Source organism: Lygodium microphyllum, chromosome 10, assembly GCF_053477565.2.
Source record: "Lygodium microphyllum isolate KBCC chromosome 10, Lygodium_microphyllum_v1.1.10, whole genome shotgun sequence".
Taxonomy (NCBI): Eukaryota; Viridiplantae; Streptophyta; class Polypodiopsida; order Schizaeales; family Lygodiaceae; genus Lygodium; species Lygodium microphyllum.
In genome coordinates this window covers 91733414-91752371 of record NC_141144.1, presented here as the reverse complement: position 1 = coordinate 91752371, position 18958 = coordinate 91733414, and the positions used below count along the sequence as shown (strand labels likewise).

General features: G+C 42.5%; 1 protein-coding gene and 1 long non-coding RNA gene across 2 annotated transcripts in view; both read left to right on the top strand.

Annotated features, from left to right (window-relative positions):
• The window catches only part of LOC148030276 (uncharacterized), a 96858-nt gene that overhangs the window by 53072 nt on the left and 24828 nt on the right, over window positions 1–18958 (top strand). The window contains exons 4-9 of the mRNA XM_087686559.1: window positions 1711–1815; window positions 1916–2020; window positions 4988–5126; window positions 5624–5739; window positions 8425–8481; window positions 8612–8685. Coding sequence (XP_087542685.1) covers window positions 1711–1815; window positions 1916–2020; window positions 4988–5126; window positions 5624–5739; window positions 8425–8481; window positions 8612–8685 — 596 coding nt within the window. The remainder of the gene's footprint in view (window positions 1–1710; window positions 1816–1915; window positions 2021–4987; window positions 5127–5623; window positions 5740–8424; window positions 8482–8611; window positions 8686–18958) is intronic.
• Window positions 5746–8418, top strand: LOC148030278 (uncharacterized). Its single transcript, XR_015692156.1, has 3 exons — window positions 5746–6443; window positions 6530–6750; window positions 6843–8418. It is a non-coding gene; the product is annotated as an uncharacterized LOC148030278 (long non-coding RNA).

Here is an 18958-nt window from a genome sequence, read left to right as displayed (position 1 = left end):
GGATAAAAGGAAATGCGCACTTGTGGGTATATGGAAGGCACAGTGATAAAGGGTGGCATTTCCCTTAACAATGTATTAGTGTGGAAAGGGGTAGTGAATTGAGAGTAGGGAGAAGATGGTGTGGAGAAAGAGAAAGTGCTAGGAGCACAGATGGAGGATCCAACTCCTGGTGTGTTGGATGTGGAAGTGGAGTGTAATTCGAGGTTTTGGAATGATGAAGAGAGGAAATTGAGGTGTGGATTAGAAGAGGGTGGGATGTCGGCTTTGAGATCCCCTCTATTGAGGGAGGTTTCGATATGTATCATGCACCAAAGGCGGATTTGCAGTGCAGCAACCACCAATCGGAGTAGAGGCTGATGAAGAAAAGTGCTGAAAACACAAGAATGATGTGATGTAGATGATGGACGCTGATCATCAGCAGGAGTGGGAGGTTGGGCAATAGCTGCAGACCACATAGCAGCAGTTGTTGGGGGCTGGACAGCTAGTGGAAGAGGGCTGATGGCCGAAACCTGCAAGACAAGGATTGGGGCTGATTGATGGGCAGCTTGTCTATTTATAGACATGGCAGGATCCTCCCAAATTAGGGTTTTGCATGTGGGACACATAAACTCTAGAACCGCTTCCCCTTTAATGAAACTTTTGGTAATTTACTGTTTTGGGGCTGTTTTAAAGAGCCAATCAATGAGTAATAAATTTTTAGCTCAACACCTTGGTCCCTACCAATGGTGTCAAAAATGGGAGGTATGAAACAAGTTAAAAAGGTCACCTTTCATACCCTCTCCTAGACCAACCTCCTTAACTGTCTCATCTTCACGGAGGCTTTTCTGAATTCTTCATCATTTTGGCTGTTTAGGCATTCTGCCACACCAAGGAATTGAGAGAGAGAGTCAGCAGTTTGGTGATTTTTTGCTTCTTCTAAGCTCCATCATAAAGTTAGAGGGAGGATGCAGATCTTCTTTTTGGCCTTGTTTTGGGTGGTTGGTAAGCCTAGCTGTTCCAACCTTGTGTTAGCTTGTTCATGTAGAATAACGTTTGATGATAGATATGGCATTTGTCAATGCACTTAGTTGACAACCTCGTCTGACTGACCTTCCAATTGCTAGGATGACAAAATACTCCCCTCCGTAATCCATCTGTTATTGTTGTCCTGATATAATAAATAGATGACATGGCACATTTTATGCTCAAATCCCAATCTGCCATTGCCATTACTTGAGCAATGTAGCTCCTTTATATCAATTCACATATCGTTGACATACTGGTTTGTGTATTTGCATAGTTAGTGTCAATGTCTGCGTAAGTAGTGTTATCACACTTGGAGGCCTTTAAATCATATCCTATGTCTTTTCATTTTTCCTTGCCACTGCCCTCCCTGCCCATGTGAACATGTCATATGTGTAGGGCTTTGTTTTATCTGAATTTTTAAAAATTCTTCTATTCAGGTCTTATTCCATGTGTATGCATTTATGCTATTTTCTTATCTTATGCAAGCACTGTATTAAACGTTGCTGCTAGTAGCTAGAACTACATAGCTGTGGGACTCATTTAACTTCACGACCCAGTCTGTTTTTCATCATTATGCTTGACAGTATTGGCATCTTTTTTGCTCAGTGTTCTTTCCACCCTTTGCTCTTTCTCTTGAGAGTAGTGTTTAGTCACTCTCTGTACAAGTGTGCATCCTTTTAAAGCTGTTTTCATTTTAATTGGAAGGTAATTGCAGGAAAGGCAAGTAGGAAAAAGCTCCTCTCTGTTGCTGATATGAGTGTACGGCCAATGATGGAGGTTGTTCGTGGGGCTGTTTTTGATATTTTACAGGTTCTCTTCTTGAAGCACATTTTTCAGCTTTTATAAATGTTGTGCCTTCATAAGGTGTGTATCAATTTTTAAATCTTGTCTCCTTTCACCTGTTGTGTAGGCAAGGTTGCATGGCTTCAAAAGCTTCTCTTCAGGTAGATGGTTGGATTTGTACAGTGGCACAGGCTCAGTTGGCATTGAAGCTCTCAGCAGGGGATGCACTTCGGTAATGATGTGTTGCCGATTTTTGTGGCTTTGCCTTCCAGGCAATTTCTAAAGCCCTTGTTTATTATATTTAGCATCCCTTGAAAAGTGTACTGAATATTTTCTTTAGATCAATGAGCATATGCAGTCAAACATGATTACTTCTGACCTAGATTATTGGCATGCCGCATGATAGTTGAGCCAGATTATCAGCACACCTCTGAAGGCCTGTGATGTATAGAACCTTTCCTGATACCCCACTATCTTAGATTCTTTAGGGCAAGCATAATGTTAATGCCTATGGCCAGGATGGTTTGTACTACTCTTGTAGGTTCCTTGGGAGTGCTGTCCATGCATATTTATGGCCAAGAGATTTGCAAAAGGTCATGAACCAGGCATGTATTGTGGTTATTTAGGTGGCTGTCCTTCTTCATGATTGATTGCGTGACTTCTGTTCACTATTCAGATCATTCACAAATCCACACTCTGAATCAGGTGGATTCCTTGAGTTTTTACAAGTCACATTTGGCTCTTCTTTGCTTCCAATGATGGAAACTTTAACCAGGCAAGGATATATGATTGACATGCTGCTGTGTTTCATAACTTATTTGAATTCTTTGGCATGCATGTCTGGCAACCCCTCAGCTCTTCTTGGAGGTTCTCGTGTCTATGCTATTTGGCACTAGCCTCTTTTCTACCTAGTCCTACAGGTGCAAAATCCCTTAGAGGCATCATAAATATACAGCACAGATTTCACCAAAGTGGACTGCCCACTTTTCTACCACATTTGACCCTGAGTGTTTTGAAGTAGTCAAGCATCATCTCATTAGATTGCAAATTGTACTTCCTTTTGTTGCTTTTCATACTTTGCTAGATAACAAGTCCTGCTCCCCCCTTTGAGACTCCTCTTTAATGTGCAAAAGGAATCTGGTTGATGGCAAAGTAAATACAACATGATTTGCAACCCATGGCAAGGCCGCAGCAGACTGTACATCTTCTTGGCTGACATGCCTTGAAGTGTAAGATTCCTGTCAATGTCATCCCTGATGCTCAGATCTCTTAGTCTATGTTGGCTGTTAAAGAGAGGCATTGGTTAAATCATACTTCGAATCAATCTCCGTAGGAGTCTATAATGAATGCCTGAGATATCCACTCTCTGAGTTTGTTAGTAAGCTGTCACTGATGAGCTATGAAAGATAAGGGCTAAATCAATCCACACAGGCTCTCACACTACCCCAAAAAGAAATTTGTTAAATTAAAAATCAAAATCAGAAATATATAACAACTGTCCTACCAAAGTCCTGTTGCTGGCTGGAGACATCACACTCTCCTGGTTCTTGCAGTTGTTGTTCTAGGGCTGTCATGTGGGCATTTGGGAATCACCTGTTTCTGTTTGGTGTGGCCACTGTTCGTCATTATTGATTCTCCTCTGTTCCCTTTGGCATGTGTGCTGCTGCAGAGGTGGATTTGGTTGTTGGTGAGAGCAGAGTTTGACAGATTGAGGGTGGAGATGGAGTGGGCAGTTTGCAAAGAGTTTTGGGCTGCTTCATGATCAGGGCAACATGATGTGTATCAAAGATTCGTGATTCTCTTGAGAGAATTCCACAATACAGCCTGACAATCACTGTTGGTCCAGGGGGGAAGAGATATTTGCCAGCTTATGGTTTGAAACAATATTGTGTGAGATAGCTTGGCTGTTCTTCTTTGGTTCAAAAGCCAGTTGAAGTAAAGTAAAGAAATAATGCAAGGGGCATCAGGGTTTGGGACGAGTTTGGTGGTGTTGTCTTTATGCAGGAGCAATCTAGATCCCCTCCATCTTTTCCTTGCTTTTTGTTTCCAGCAATGTTGAAGTATTGCATGGAATAGTATGCATTTACTGCCCTTTCCATTTTTGAAGGTTTGTTCTATTGGGGCCTCGTGGTGCAAGAGACTACTATTGTTCAGTCATTGCCGGATTCATTTGTAGTTGGGAATGTTTTGGGAACACTAGGAGTTGGAACATACTAGTAGGCTTGTTAACATTGTGGTTGAGATGTTTTCAATTGAAATTAAGCAGCCTTCTATATTGGTTGGTTCACACAAGCATAAATGGCTTTGCGGAACTTCCTTGTGTGTTAGAAGTGATTGTAGAATCTATGATAAAGCAGTATTAGTGTAATGACGAGTATGCATGACACTTTTGTCAGGGTGCTTTGACCATGGAAGAAGGCAAAATGCTTATTCTGGCACAATCATGCCACCCTTTTTTATGCTTGGGGATGCTATTCTACATTTGATGATTGCTTGATACATAAACATATGGCCAATAGCTCTAAAACTGTCACCAGCTTACTCCGTGGACTAGAACAGTCTTTAATTATCTCGAGTTTTAACCCTTTCCTTTGATGTAAGCAGTTTTTAATCGATGGTGGGTTTTCATCTCTTTTGGTGTTTCCCACACAATAACATAGAGTATTACAAAAGAAGAAAGTGCGCGCGCTTTGTTTGTGCATGCTTTTTTTGCCTAAGAATATATCCCTTTCTCGAAGAAAATTTTCTTTTCAGGCTCATGCTTCCTAGAACAAAACCATGTAATTTTAGGGCTAGTTTTATGGACACCCTGAATCAAAAAAAGTCATTATGATAATCTTCAATAAACTTTTTTCAATGGACCTCTTCAATTGTATTTATGCAAATTAGAGTTTCATCCCCTTTCTTATAAATATGGTTTAGTATTTTGTCCCTTTCCTTGGAGTTTCTTCATTTTATTGATTACCTGTTTGAATTTTTTTTTTCCTGTGCCTATGTAGTGGTTACATGAATGTTATACAATCTAATCAGGGATTATTCCATACAGCCTGTGCTGGATAGTTTCTATGTGCTGAAAATAATTTACCATTGTCTTTTCATATAATAGGACGTGACAACTGTCTTATGAGTTTTATGATAGCATGCACTCCTAGTCAGAATCAAGAAACCAACATGCTTTGATACTACCTCTTTATATCAGGCCCATTTTGTGGAGATGGATCCTTGGATCACGTCAGAGGTGCTGAAGCCAAATTTAAAAGCGACAGACTTTTTACAACATTCAGTTGTGCATGTGATGAAAGTGGAATCTTTTCTACAGCAAACATCGAATTCAAACTGTAGGTGGTGTTCTTTGGCACTTGGTCTAATCTGTGCAACATTTCATTCTGAAAATACATTCATCATTCAGAGAGATGACTAAGATTGATAGCCAAATTTGAACGTGACAAAATTTTTGCAATATTCAGTTGTTCGTGTGATAAAAGTGGAATCCTTTCAACAACAAACATCAAATTCAAACTATAGATAATGTTGACACGTGGTCTAATTTCTGTAACATTTGTTTAAATACACTTATGGTTGAGGGAGACGACTAAGCTTGGTAGCCTTGGATCAATCAAAGAGTTGTAGTGCTGTCATCTTGTTTCCAGCTGTCTATTTTCTATTGGTTAAAAACTTATGCATGGTCTTAGTAACAGTTCTTGGTAGTCCACCAACGGTTTGTTATACTTATTAGAAAGGTCGATCACTGATTAACGTTTGAACAAAAACATTGGTTTCTTTTCAAGGACGGATTGTGACAATCTTGTTTTATTTTCTGTTTGGGAGATGACAGATACTCTGGGTGGATTTGATTTTATCAGTGTGACTCCTCCTTATGAGGCAGTTGACTATAATGTCCTATTGGGCCAACTGTCTGCATCACCTGTGCTGCAAAAAGATACGTTTGTGGTGAGCTCCAAGGGTCCAGACTATCTGTTTCTGATGACACGGTTTAGCATAGTGTAAATTTGCTTGCATACAATCTTGTTAAATAGAAAATGTCAAAAAAACAGTTTTGAATGATAGAATTGAGTTTTGTCATGCACTATGCAGTGCCGCAGTGTGAAAAGTCTGGATCAATTGGTTTGAAGGTCGACACACATTAAAAAGCAGACTGTTTTCTTCTTTGATGTTCTGCTTTGGTTTTGATGAATTCCTGTCTCTGATGAGACCTCGGGATTGATAACCCTGCTGATGTCTGGTGCAGCTGCACATCCAGCTCATTGCTTGACATCAATAGACTATGTAGTATTTTGGCAAGAAGCTTTTGAAATGGCTGAGCAAATGATGTCTAAAAGATGTTGGGCATTTTAAAGGAAAACAAGATTTACATCTAGCTTGAGGTATCAGTTGCAAAGGTAAGCAAAACTATGTGAAGACTGGGGGACAAACATTTACATTCAGATTGAGACATCAATTGGAAAGTTCAAACATAAAGTCAAGCTGTGTGAAATCTGGGGCTAGACGTCCTATTGTTCACTTCAAAGAACTAGCTTTTTGCAAACCCACTCCTTCACAATCAATCCTATGCAACAGTGTGCTCAAGGAAATAAGATTTACAAAAATTTTATGCGAAGGGAATTGACTAGGAAACATCAACTTTGAAGAATGCTGTAAGTTCGAGGATGCTAAACCTTTACAGCCTTACATATTGAAGAATGTAGTTGGAGGATGCTAAAGCTTTCATAATTCCTGCCAGGTAGATTGATGCTGAGCTACTGCATCCTCACCTTCAGTTTGATGAGCTACCTTGTGAGCTTGCTCTCACTTGAGCCTCATTAGCTCATGCTTAGCCTTCATCTCTAAGTGAATGTGCTCTTACTACTGAAGTCTCTCTGGGAGATACCTACTGCAAGCCCCAAACTTGCAGTGAAGCACAACCAACTCCTCTGCTACAGCTCGACCAGTAACCGCTCAAAGGTGTTGGCAGCCTCTTTCTCAGCTAATGAGGTTCAATGAAGTGCTTCTTTTGCCTTTTATTTTCTTCTTAAATTGTGAAGTGTTTCCACCAGCTGCTCCATCTTTAGCTGAGGGTGCCACATTTTTGTGGGTTTCTACTTTTGAAGATGAAATTGCACCTTATCCATGTGGAAATGTAAGTACACCATCCAAGAATAAAGAGATTTTGCATTTATATTTGGTGTCATCTACTCCCTAAATGTACATTTTTTGAACCCTCAAGCTCTGATACCAATGATGTACAGAAGCCTAGTTGGCAGTCTGGGTCTCTTCAAAGTTCAGTAACATCTTTCCTATCCCCTTTCTAGCCTCCTGCTGTGCCTCATGTGGCAGACAACAATTAGAGCACCTTGAGATGACCAGCCTGAAATTGAGAATTGAGCTTCAGTTACCACAATTGGGACTTTGGTGTCTTTGCTAAAAGGAGCATCTGATCATGCATCATGGCTATATTTCAAATTGCCTTGCAAAAATGCACCTAAGGGCAGCAAGAGAGCTATTTATTTTGGTGGGAAACTTGTGCAAGAGGGGCAGGAGATGTCAATGCAGGTGACAGTGCACTCGTTAGAACTGAATGCTGCAATTTTCTGAGCTGGCATGCAGCATGGCAGGAGGCAGAAAAATGCACGCAGGGGCAGCAGAAGGGCTGTAAGTTCCTGCTTGCGTTTTCTGCATCTAGCTAGTCAACAACCTGCAATGTCATCATCTACTGCTGCGTTTAAGTCACCTGCAACTGGCCACATCATTCTTACACTTTTTGTGCTGCTGTCTACTGTTCGAGCTGTCCCAGATCTGTCTGGCATTGATCCAGACTCTCCAAATCTGTGTTTACTTCTGCTGTATACATTCAGAGGCTGTTTGCTGCTTTTCAGGATCTGTACAAAGGACGACACTCTCCACCTCACTCTTTGCCCTGGTCCTAGAGACATGGGAATTTGAGGTTTTGTATTCACCCTGAATACAGTGTTTATTGCATGAGCATTGTATTTATTCATTTTTCTTCATTCATCTTCATTGTTCATTGTCTCTGAGTTACCCTAACCTTACCAAGTTCTGTTGTCAGTCCGTGCTTTGTTGTACAATTGTGCTTGTTATTTGTAGGTGAGTACCTCTTTATAGAAGGTCTATTGCCTCTTCTGAGAGGGATTCTACAAGGTCAGGTCATGGAATTCGAAGATCAAAGATACCTTGGGCTCTTTTTGCTAGAGCTCAAAAGTTATCGAGAGGTCATATTGAGAGACAGAAGATCAGTATACCTAGATCCAGTCTGATAGAGATTCATGAAAGATTTCTTCAGAGCCAGCTCCTATAGCTACCAAGACTCTTCCCACGAAGCACTTTACACCACATGTCACCCTTAGGAGTTATCACCTCAGACAAAGCTGTGGCTCCTAGAGTGTGCACCCAACCCTCGGACAAAGCTGTGGCTCCTGGAGAGCATGCACCCACCGTTTTCTTCTTTTTTATGTGATATAACACATTCATTAACATGTTTTGTATTTGATTCTCAGTTTTTAAACTGTAGAAGCTTCCCTCTCACCATGAACACAAAGGGACTAATTCATGCAAAATGAAAGCTGCTCTGGTTTTTATATATTCTTACCTGTTTTTTGGGTGATGTTATTGTTTGATCAGGTGGTCGAGTATCCTTCAAAACTGGATATTCTGGAGACCTGTGGTCCACTTCAAAAAGTATGTATCGAGTTTCATTCTGGAAAAGTTGTATGTGTGTAACTGCACTACTTGCATGGCTTGTGACTAGACACATATCTGGAAAATTTTTATGAGTGTTTACTGCACTACCTGGATGGTTTGTGACTAGATGCATATCTTTAACAGTCAATGTGGAGCACAAACGAAGTATCTAATGATTCTCTCCTTCTCTCTCTGGAATTTGTGAGTTCTTGCTGGGAATCTCTAATGAGTTATGTGGGGTGTATTTTTTTAAACCAAACTCATGATGGATAGTACATTAATTGAGGAGCAAATGGTAGTGCACTTTATAGAGATATAAGTTACTGATAATGAAAATCTTGAGCTATCCCACTCTCATGCTTTCGCTCACACCAATGATGGCATATACCCCCTTTAACATCATTAAATGTTTGCATGATGCACATATGTATGCAAGGTAGAGGTGTCACTTGTATGTAGGTGCATATAAAGATACAAGTTACTGATAATGAAAATCTTGAGCGATCCCATTCTCATGCTTTTGGTCACACCTATGATGGCATATAACCCCTTTAATGTCATTAAGTGCTCGCACATATGTATGCAAGGTAGACATATCACTAGTATGTAGGTGCAGTAGACGTTTCTCTTCTAACATTCAGGCTGCTTCATTAATTTGTAAGGATTTTATAAGCTGTCCAATGCTTGCATCCAATGGAGCGTTAATGCTTAATGCCCAATCTAACCGTTGTCAAGATAATTTGCGTGTACGCTAGGAAGACATTGGGTCTTTGGCTGTTGGATTCAATAAGAGTAGTAAGGGATAGATCGATGTATATGATGTTAGGGAGATTCTTAAGCGAGGATTAATGGTAGTAAGAGATTAGGTAGATTCTTGTATGAGAGTAGAGATGATGATAGAGATTACATAGAGTAGAGATCAACGAGAGATAAAACATTACACATCCAAGAGATAGAGGTTCAAAGTATCCCAAAACCAATCCTTGATTAAGAAAACTTGTTTACAATGAGTCTCCCCTTCACCGTGTTCTATTTCACCCTGTTATACCCAAAAACTCGCACCAAACACTAGCTTCTACTCTGCTATTGAGACAGCAAATCTGATGGTTCTGTTGGCTCCGAAAGGGGGTTAAAACTTTAGGACATGTGGTCAAAACTCTCTCGGATCGCCACTTCTCCGTCCTCACTGTCCGGAGTGCTATTTGTTGCCAAAAAACCGCGATCGCGTGTGACGTGAATTTAGGAGTTCTTTTTTTTCATGATATCTCCCAAAACTGACTGAAAAGCAACTTGCTTTATGCATGATATTCTTTTCTAGAAGTTTACTACACCTTTTGAGGATATTTACAAGAAATAATGTCCAAAATATAAAAAAAGGCTAAACTTATCCAAAAATCTCGTAATTTTGAACCATCCATACTATGGACACTAACACTAATGGCTAATATGACATTGACTCTCTAGTTTAATAAGAAGGCTGAACGATGATATACTTGAGGGTTTTTCACATTGTGTCTATAGAGGTGATCAACCGCCAAGACCCACGGACTGCTTATTGTTTCAAGCATTCCAAGCCGAGCACTAATGGCTACCTCTCACATAGCCGACGCGCCATACATCTCTAGGAGTATAGTGAGCTTACCTCCACGCCTGATCGAGTTGTCTTCTCTCTCCAGCACTTCCCGGTAACTCCACGATCCAAGTACAAGCTTCAAGCAAGCTCCATCCTCAAGCTCCATGCTCCAAGCTTCATTGCTGCGAGCAAGAGAAGAGAAGAGAAGAGAAGAAGAGAGGAGAAGATGAAGAGCTTCTCCACCACGGTCCCTCACCCTCACACACTCACTCCCTCACACTCTCACACCCTCTCTCAAGCACAAGCTCAAACAAGTAAGAATAAGAAGAAGAAGAAGAGAGCTACTTTTGCCACACACAAGAATGAGCTTCTCATTCACTTTTTAACTTTATATACAAAACCTTAAATCTCTTTTGGACGGTCATCCCCTTATCCCCTTTTTTACATGGCCGGCCGTGGCCTAGGTCATTTTTCCCATTGTCCTCCTATCTTCCAAGCTTCCTTTCTACCATCCTTCTACTTTTACAATTTTCACGGGTGAGAGCCCAGCGCTCTTAAAATAAATCATGGTGTGCCTTGCGCTCTTTTACAAAAGTGTTGACATGCGCTTTTTCATGTGTATCTTTCTTCTTGATTTAGGACTTTTCTGCATTTCTTGTGTTTTCAGATTCTTCTTGGTACGCCTTCGTCTTCCGTTTCATTTTTGCCTTGGCCTTGTCTTTTGCTTTAGATTTTCTGGATTTTCCACCTTGTTTGTTTGAGGGTTAACATTACCCCCCTCCTAGACGAGTGCCAGTTCCATGGCACTCACCGTCATAGATAGCAGGCTTTGGCATGCACCGAAGACATGGGTGAAAGGGACAGTTGTGGTTTGCCTTGGAGGAGTTTTAGTGGTGGTGCGGATGAAGGTCAGTGGGGGCACATTCTGGGCATGGGTGACTGGTGATAGGATTGTTGGAGCTGGGGATAGGGCTGTTCGGTGTTGGGAATTGTACTGGTGGCTGGCATAGGTGGTGGTGTGTGGGGGTTCTACACAAGACGATTCTTTGATGGGCTTGCATGATGAAAATGGATAAGAGTTCAGAGTTGAGTGTTGATGAAGATCTGACGATACTTTTGTTGGAGTCTTCAATACTTGCAATTGGAAACCTCGCAGATGTGGTTTCTCCCTAGGGGTAGTGCTAGTCTTTTTATCGTGCACAAGACGTAGTTTGATTAGTTTGGGAGACAGGTCAAACTCTAAGCGAGCTGAGCGTAATGTCTTGCACTTGAGGACCCAAACTGTGTATAGAGTGTGGTTGAGATAGTATGTAAGTGCCTGTGCATACTTAGATATTACGTAGTTAGAAGACTGTTGGTCTGGTGTCTCGTAGCAAGATGTGGATGAAGCAAAGATTGAGTGGGGTGGAAAAAGTTGTCAATGTTGAGGAGAAGTACTCATAAAGGTGGATGAGACATCATTTGTACTGTGACAATATAATGTAGCATAATTGAACTCATCAACACCTTAACTTTTGGTAGCTAGTAGCTACTTGGATTGCTTGACGAGTACGTTGTACTTTCCATGGTTGTTCGTGCCTTGCTTACCACGATCGATTGCAATGGTACTGAAGTGGAGTGCAAAAAAGGAATTGTGCAAATGGGTCAGGATGACAGGTCTAGACAAGCTCCCTAGGTATGTCCTGCCCTTGATGTGCCCTGAACAATTGTGGGGGATGTGAAAAGGGCTAGGGAACTAGGGACGGAGCTAGTTGACCAAGCTCACTGGACGCATCTAATTTGAGGACTCCTAGGTGTTGTGCTGTGATTGTGAGTGCTTTTTCATTTTTCTTTCGTTGTTTCTTTCTTTCTTTTCTTTTATTGTTTTTTATTTTTGTTTTATTTGTTTTTTTTTTTTTTTGGAATACAACCATTGCAATACGTTGAGGCCATTAGCCTTTCATTTGGATTGGGAACTATCGAGATTCAAAGGCTGTGAAAATGGATATTACAACGATGATTGTGTTACTGGCCTCGTTGCTAGGGAAATTGTTGCTGAAAATGGGAGATACACTTGAGATTTTGCAAAATCTCTTTGTAACATGTGATGTCGGTACAATTGAGGTAACAACTGCCATGAGCCAAATGTAGAGTTTGACTCAGAAAGAGAGAGTAGTCAATGACTATGCTTCAGGCCATGCGATGCGGATGGGGCTGTAAGTGTGATTTTCGCTTTCGGTAGTGAGGCTTCCGTCATGGCTCTTTGTGGTGTTGGTGGTCTTGTGGTACCTTGGACATTGAACGCTTTCGTATAGAGACCTGTGTCGTCCTGTATCCACTTGACAACTCGTGAGGGTACATGCAAGTCATATGTTTCAATCATAATGAACAGGTGCAATGCAAAGAGACACCACTTATCTGAATCCCATGGTGTTGGCTTAGATGCATATCACCTGTGCTTGATTTTTATTAAATGTGTGAAATATATTAAAAGTAGATACAGAAAGTTTGCACAATTGGAGAATCTACCTCTTTTAACCATCTAATGACAAAAAGTCATGGCCAGATAGCACTAGGTAAGTATTTTGTACAAAATAGGGGCTATTCTATTTGTATGAGGCGGGGTGAGTTCAAGTGACCTGGCGACTGAGGCGTTGCTGGTGGAGGGCTCCTATCAAGCCGGGTAGGGGAGATATCGGCTGGGACCCAAATGGTGTAATCCCTGGCTGCTGCCGTATCAAGAATGCTTTGAAATAGTTCAGCAAATTCCTTTTTGTTTTTAGCTTACTTTTCTTCTTTTGAGCACTTGGTGCCAGCGTCTGGGGAGGGCCTGTATAGTAGGGGTCACTACTCCTCGGGCGTTCCCTTGTGCCTTCCTCTTCTTGGCCTAGGGAGTTTTCGGCTTGCGTCCTGGGCGGTATTGCTTTGGGCCTCGTCTTGGCGTATACCTCTTGAGGGTAGACACGTAGCGTTCTGGTGGAGGAGCTTGTGCCGTATGCTCCCTTCTATGTAGGAGAGCTTTTTTGCAGGCCAGCTACATTGTGTGCTCCATGTCGGGCTATTGTGGAGGAACTTGCAAAATGTGAATCAAAGGTTAGGCCCTAAGGCAGGATAGAGCTATTCGCATGAGAAGGATTAAACATTGGTTTATCAAGGGCATATGACGAGGAGGGGTGAGGTGAGGCATGCAGTGTTTGTTGTAGAGGGACGACCCCCGTGATGATGTTCGTCCTGTCTCAAATGCAGGGCATATTCCAGCCAGTAGCAGATCTTTGCTTACACCAAGTTGCACGGCCTGGTTGTGATGGAATGGGGCATGGCTCGTCCCCGGAAGGATAGATCGAAACGGGGGAAAGCCTGTAGAAGGGGACGGCGCCCCGTCTACACTCTCAGAGGTGTTGGCCAGGGCTTCCTATGGTGGCAATGAGGACTGCATGCCCTCCACCTGGAGATGGAAACGGTCACAACTTCTAGACACGTGGTGAGGGGAGGACCTGAGGAGCTCAGCTTGTCAAACCCAAACTTTTCTTCGTGCGCTTGACTATCATTGCTTGTGTGTGTTGGTATTATTTATACACAATCACAAAACTCATTGTTTATTTATGTACAATTTATGCATCCATGTCACTTCGTGAGGATAAAAACCATTTGTAGAACTTAGGATTGTACTGGAGTGTGGCACATGCATCCAGTACTTGTGGCAGCTTACTCAATAACAACAAATATTTTGTAACATCGAGTAGCATGGTACCTTGTCCGAGTCTACTCGCAACATGTAGCTCCTCAATGAGAATCTTATCAACCAGAGAGTTTTCTTGGCTAGTTTCGACTAAGTCCCTACCCAGAATGGCAGTCAGTACTCGAAAGGAAGTTGGTACCACATAGGTTGGGTCTCTTTGAGACCGTCATTTGGCCAATCGCTCCTCTGAGACCTTCATAATCTGGGCTCCAAGTTCGGCCATTGTAGCACGGTTTTCAAACCAACACTTTTCAAATTGACTTCGACCTTTTGATTGTCGCTTTAGTTGCTCTATCTCTAAGAGATTTGGTTAGCAAAGCACATTGTTGAATGTCACAATTAAGCATAAGTCGTCAGCTTCCTCGTCAGAGATAAGTTGCATGCACTTATGTAGGAGCTTGTCATAGTGCTCGTCAAGATTTTCTTGCTCTTCCCAGGATAGAGGATATGGCAAGTATCCCTCAAGCTGCTCCTTAGGGAATGTGCCCATGTCTGTAAGGACATAGACACGTGCGAATATTTTGAGTTTAGCATCCAACTCAGCCAAGCACTCTGTGACATTTCTATGTTCAATGAAGGCTTGCTCAGTTGCTATCTTATGCAAGGTTCTAGGAGTTTCCCTAGGCTTTAGCATAGCTGGGGGCTCATGCCTAGATGAGTAGGATTGGTCAATGCTAGGATTGCTTTTGTCCTTGGGATTTTCGTGTTTCTCCTGAGGCTTTGCTCCGATTGTGTCATGGTTCTCCTTGGATGTGACTGGTATAGCTTTGTCACCTTGTTGTTGTGACAGTGTTGTATCCACTCTTGATTAGTCAATGCAAGTTCTGTTGTTGTCGGTGGATCGAGTGTTGCAAGCAACTGTTGCTGGTAATGGTTGCTTTTACTTATCAAAACACACGGATGTGTCTGAGGTTTCACCGTTGTCAGGAGAGATGGCAATGGGTTCATTTGTGGGTGGACTCGATGCTTCATTCCTCAGTTCTTCAGTACCCTTGGTCTCAATCTTCTTGGCGTCTACCACCACTTGCGACTGTCGTTGTTGTTTTCTCCTCTTTTTCTTGGGCAATTGAGGTGTATCTCTTGAAGACTGAGGACCCTGAACTAGGTCAGCCGTTGATATGCTTAGTTGGGCCTCAGCATTCTCTTTCTCTAGTGTGTCCTTATGGGACATAGCTGCAGCCTACTAGATAGCCTCGCTAGGTTGTGAGGATACAACTACCTCTCTTTTTGGAGAGTCTAGCTCTTTAGCTAATTCCTCCGTGTTTAGCTTCTCATCCGATTGTATTGGCAGTTGCTCTGGGTCAAGGGGCGTTTGCTCTAGGCTCTTGTCCTTACCCAGTGTTGGAACATGTCTTCATTATTTCTTATCAGTGCAGGTGTTACGTTTAGAGCTGTTTTTCTCTTGCTCAGGAGGTTTGGGTGACTCTATTGTAGAACCAAGAGACAGTTTAGGATTCATGTCATGTAAGCTTGGACGAAACCAGTTGAAGAAGTCAGGGTTGTATTGATAGGAAGCATAGAGATCTAGGATTGCAGGGTTTTAAGTGAGGCAAAAGACATATACACTAACATCAAGAACCATGCTCCCTACTCCTAGCCTGCTAGCCACGTGTAGATCTTCTTGTAGAAGTAGTTTATCGTACAAGGGATGTTTTTGGACAGTGGCAGAAAGCTGTACCTCACGGACCATTGCCAACACTCGTAATGAGGTTGGGGCAACGTACGTGGGATCATGTATTAATGTCCAAAAGGCTTTCCTTTGCTCGGTGTGAGTGTCATTAGTTGATGGTCAATTTTGGCTGCCAAACTTTGATTGGAGTACCATTTCTGCACAAACTCACCTTATCCTTTGCCTTTTCATTTGATTGCTTCGCTCTTTTCGTTGTTTGTCTCATATTGAGCAGTATAGAGTAAGGGTATGAGGCGCAATTCTCTAGCTGTGGCCTGTGGGATATCCTTTATGACTTTCTCAGCAACAACTACATAGCGAGAGTAAACATATCGTTGCTTATCCCAAGTTAGGGGTTTGGCTATGAGCTTTGTGTGCTCTAGTACTGGCCTTCCAATGTCCACATGGACGTATGCACGTGTGATGGCTGTCAGCTTGTGATCAAGCTTCATCCTACACTTCATCTCCTTGGCCAAATCTTCAAGAGATTTCTCCTTAAGCCTAGGTTTTAGGTGCTTCGAAAGTGCTGGAGGTGTCAAGGATGTTGGTTGTGACACCTCTTCCGCATGTGAATTGCTAAGAACACATTCCGCAAGAGGCATCATCACGGCCAAAGAGTGTGATTGTTGTGATTTCCGATTGGAAGGAGTGGCGGTTAGTTCAGTGGACTGGCTACCATTGGTAGACTGCGGTGTCAAGTCCTTAGGCAGATCGGAAGTGGTCATGTCTTTTGTTGCCCTTTGAGCATTCACTTGTGCAGATCGAGCCTCAGTTGAGCTAGTCACAGTGGATTGCACATGCATATCCTTAGGCTGAGAGCTAAGAGCGGTGTCATGTTCCACCTCTTGGACATTTGGAAGCTTAGATGGAGATAGAGATCGGGATTGAGCAGATGCACTTGGCGATCGCTGTTGTGCTTCTTGTGTCTGTTTAGGGGAAGAGGATGTAGGAGGTTTGGGACTCCGAGGTGGACTTGGCAATGGTAGGAAGATTTTCTCATGGCTATTAGACGACTTTACCATTTGCTTTATTGAGCAATTAGCCTTATCATGAGCAACATTGTGCCTGTGGTGCTGCTTATCCTCTTGGGAAGTCAAAGGCTCCTTGGGCACTAGTGGTCTTTGTGCACACTTGACGGTTATACCTGACATCTGCTTGTTAGGCATGCTAGGATGAGAATCTATCTTACGAGTAGTCATGTTTGGTTTCTTGATTTCAATCGTGAGGGGCTCAGTCACTCCAACCTTGTTGAGTGAAGACTTGGATTTTCATTTAGACTTCCCCTCTGCGCTTCTTCGCTCTTGATACATTCTGGCCTTGAGTTGACAGAGGTGGTTTAGCAGGGGGTTTTGGCACACAAATCCATTGGTTATCTGCGTAATACCCTTGAGGACGTAGCAATGCTTTGGATATCCATCGCGGCGTTGTGCTGGCTCTCCATCAATACCTTCGTTTGTAAGGCTTGGGCTTCTTTTGTGGTCTTCTACGATATTTGTAAGTCCAAAGTCTATCCTTGGCATTGTCTTGTGACCTTCTTGTTTCAAGCATGGCCTCGCTCACTAGTTCTCTTTGTTCAATATGCGCTTGTATCAACTCTTTCAACAAGTCCTTGCTCTTGTTACTAGGCTTGCTTGGTATGTCAGCATGTTCCTTGTCTTTCTCTCGAGGTTTGATGAGACCACCCTTACTAAAGGTTGTGATTATCCTCACACCCGGTAGTGTCAAGTGTATCCTCTGTGCCACATAATTGGCTTCACACTCTGTCGCCCTTTGAAGGGTCATCCTAGGAGGGTTTCCTTTCCACAATTAGCACTATTTGGAGGAATATGAAATAGGATAGGTAAGCTTTTAGTCTCAATAGTTACAAGAATTTTGCACTTCCCTATAAGTGTTTGTGGGTGTCTCCCGTAAGGATTAAGAGTTGCATCAGTTGGTGTGAGCTTTGGTTGACCTAGTAGGGTCCATATTTCATAGGTTAAGATGTTGAAATCAGCTCCTTCATCGATAAGAGCATCGACACAATGCTCCCTTTTTGCGATGAGTTTAACCCTAAGATAAGTAGGCAGTACTATGTCTTCATCTTTCGGGTCTTGGCTCATAAATTTAAGCCTTCTGATAAATGCCCTTGAGTCCCCAACTGCACGACCAGATGTGGATTCTCCATTGATGTCTTGGGTTGTCTGTGCAGTGCCATTCAATGTGCATCTATCGTTAGGACTGTTATGTCCAGTCATCATCGCAAATATAGCTTGATGTTGTTTAGTTCTGCTTTGACTAGATGCAGTTTGAATGCAATATATACATGCTTTTGTGGTATGGCCTTTTTGCCCTTGTTGGCTAGATTGGCCCATTGAGGTTTTGGGGTCTCTGCTTGTCTTTTTCGGGTATAGGCTTTTGGTTGCTGTTTTGCAAGTGAGAGTTTATGCTTGTGTAGAGCCATTACTACACTAGGGTCTAATTTGGAGGACCTGTTGCAGCGCGTGTTTTCTCTCCAACCTACTTGGGGGCCGTTACGCTAAACATCATGCGCGGTTTGAAGGACTGTTTGTAGCCAAGTTTTGAACCACTTGCTCTAGATTTCAGCCCAGTGATAGATCTATGATGTGCTTTCGGCTCCATATGGTCTCTGGGTCTGTATCTTCTTGTTCTGGTTTATTAGTCCGAGTCCCAGAATCGGACTGTCCGATTCTGGGTGGTTTGACTTTCAGAGTCAGACGGTTTGATTGGACTGGGTCCAATTCTGAAGAGTGGTCCGATTGGTAGTTGGGTCCGAGTCCTATGATTGGTCCAACTCTAGAGTGATTCGACTGTGTGCGCGCCCGACTGGACAAATGGGGTGTCCAATTGGACGGTTGGGTATTCGATCGGACGGTTGGTTCGATTTTCATGTGTCCAATTTGACAAGTGTTCGACTTTGGAGTGTCTGATTCCAGATGGTCCGATTTTGAGCGTCCAATTTTGGGATGTCCAATTTTGAAAATCGGAGCCAGTATGTGTGATCGGACAAGGTTGCTAGTCCGATTCTGTGATCCGAGTGTTGCAATTGGTTGGGTCGAGGGTCCGATCGGACGGTTTGTGTATCCGATTATGGGTTGCTCGATTTTCAAATTTACAGCAGAAATTAGGGTTTAGCAGCCACCTTGGGATCCTTGCCGGAGATTGAAGGCTAAAGGGACTGAAATCAACAGATGATAACTGAAGATTATCAAGGGATTTCAGGAGCCAGCCCATCCCAAATTGATTTGGGGCAGCATTTGGCCAGACAAGGGTCAAATTGGAGAAGAAGTCCTGGTTGAATCAAGTGGCAAATGACCCAAAAGGCTTGCTAGTCATTTATGACAGCAAGAGCAATTGGTTAGCAGGAGGAGGTTAAAGAATCTCAAGTTGTACTCCTTCCAATTGAATGAAAGCTAAAGAAATACTGCAAGGGGCGCTAGTTTTGGGGCCAACAGGGAGTCTACTATCCAAGAATGTTATGGTAAAGTGTGTATTTCATTTTATGTGCATTTATTTA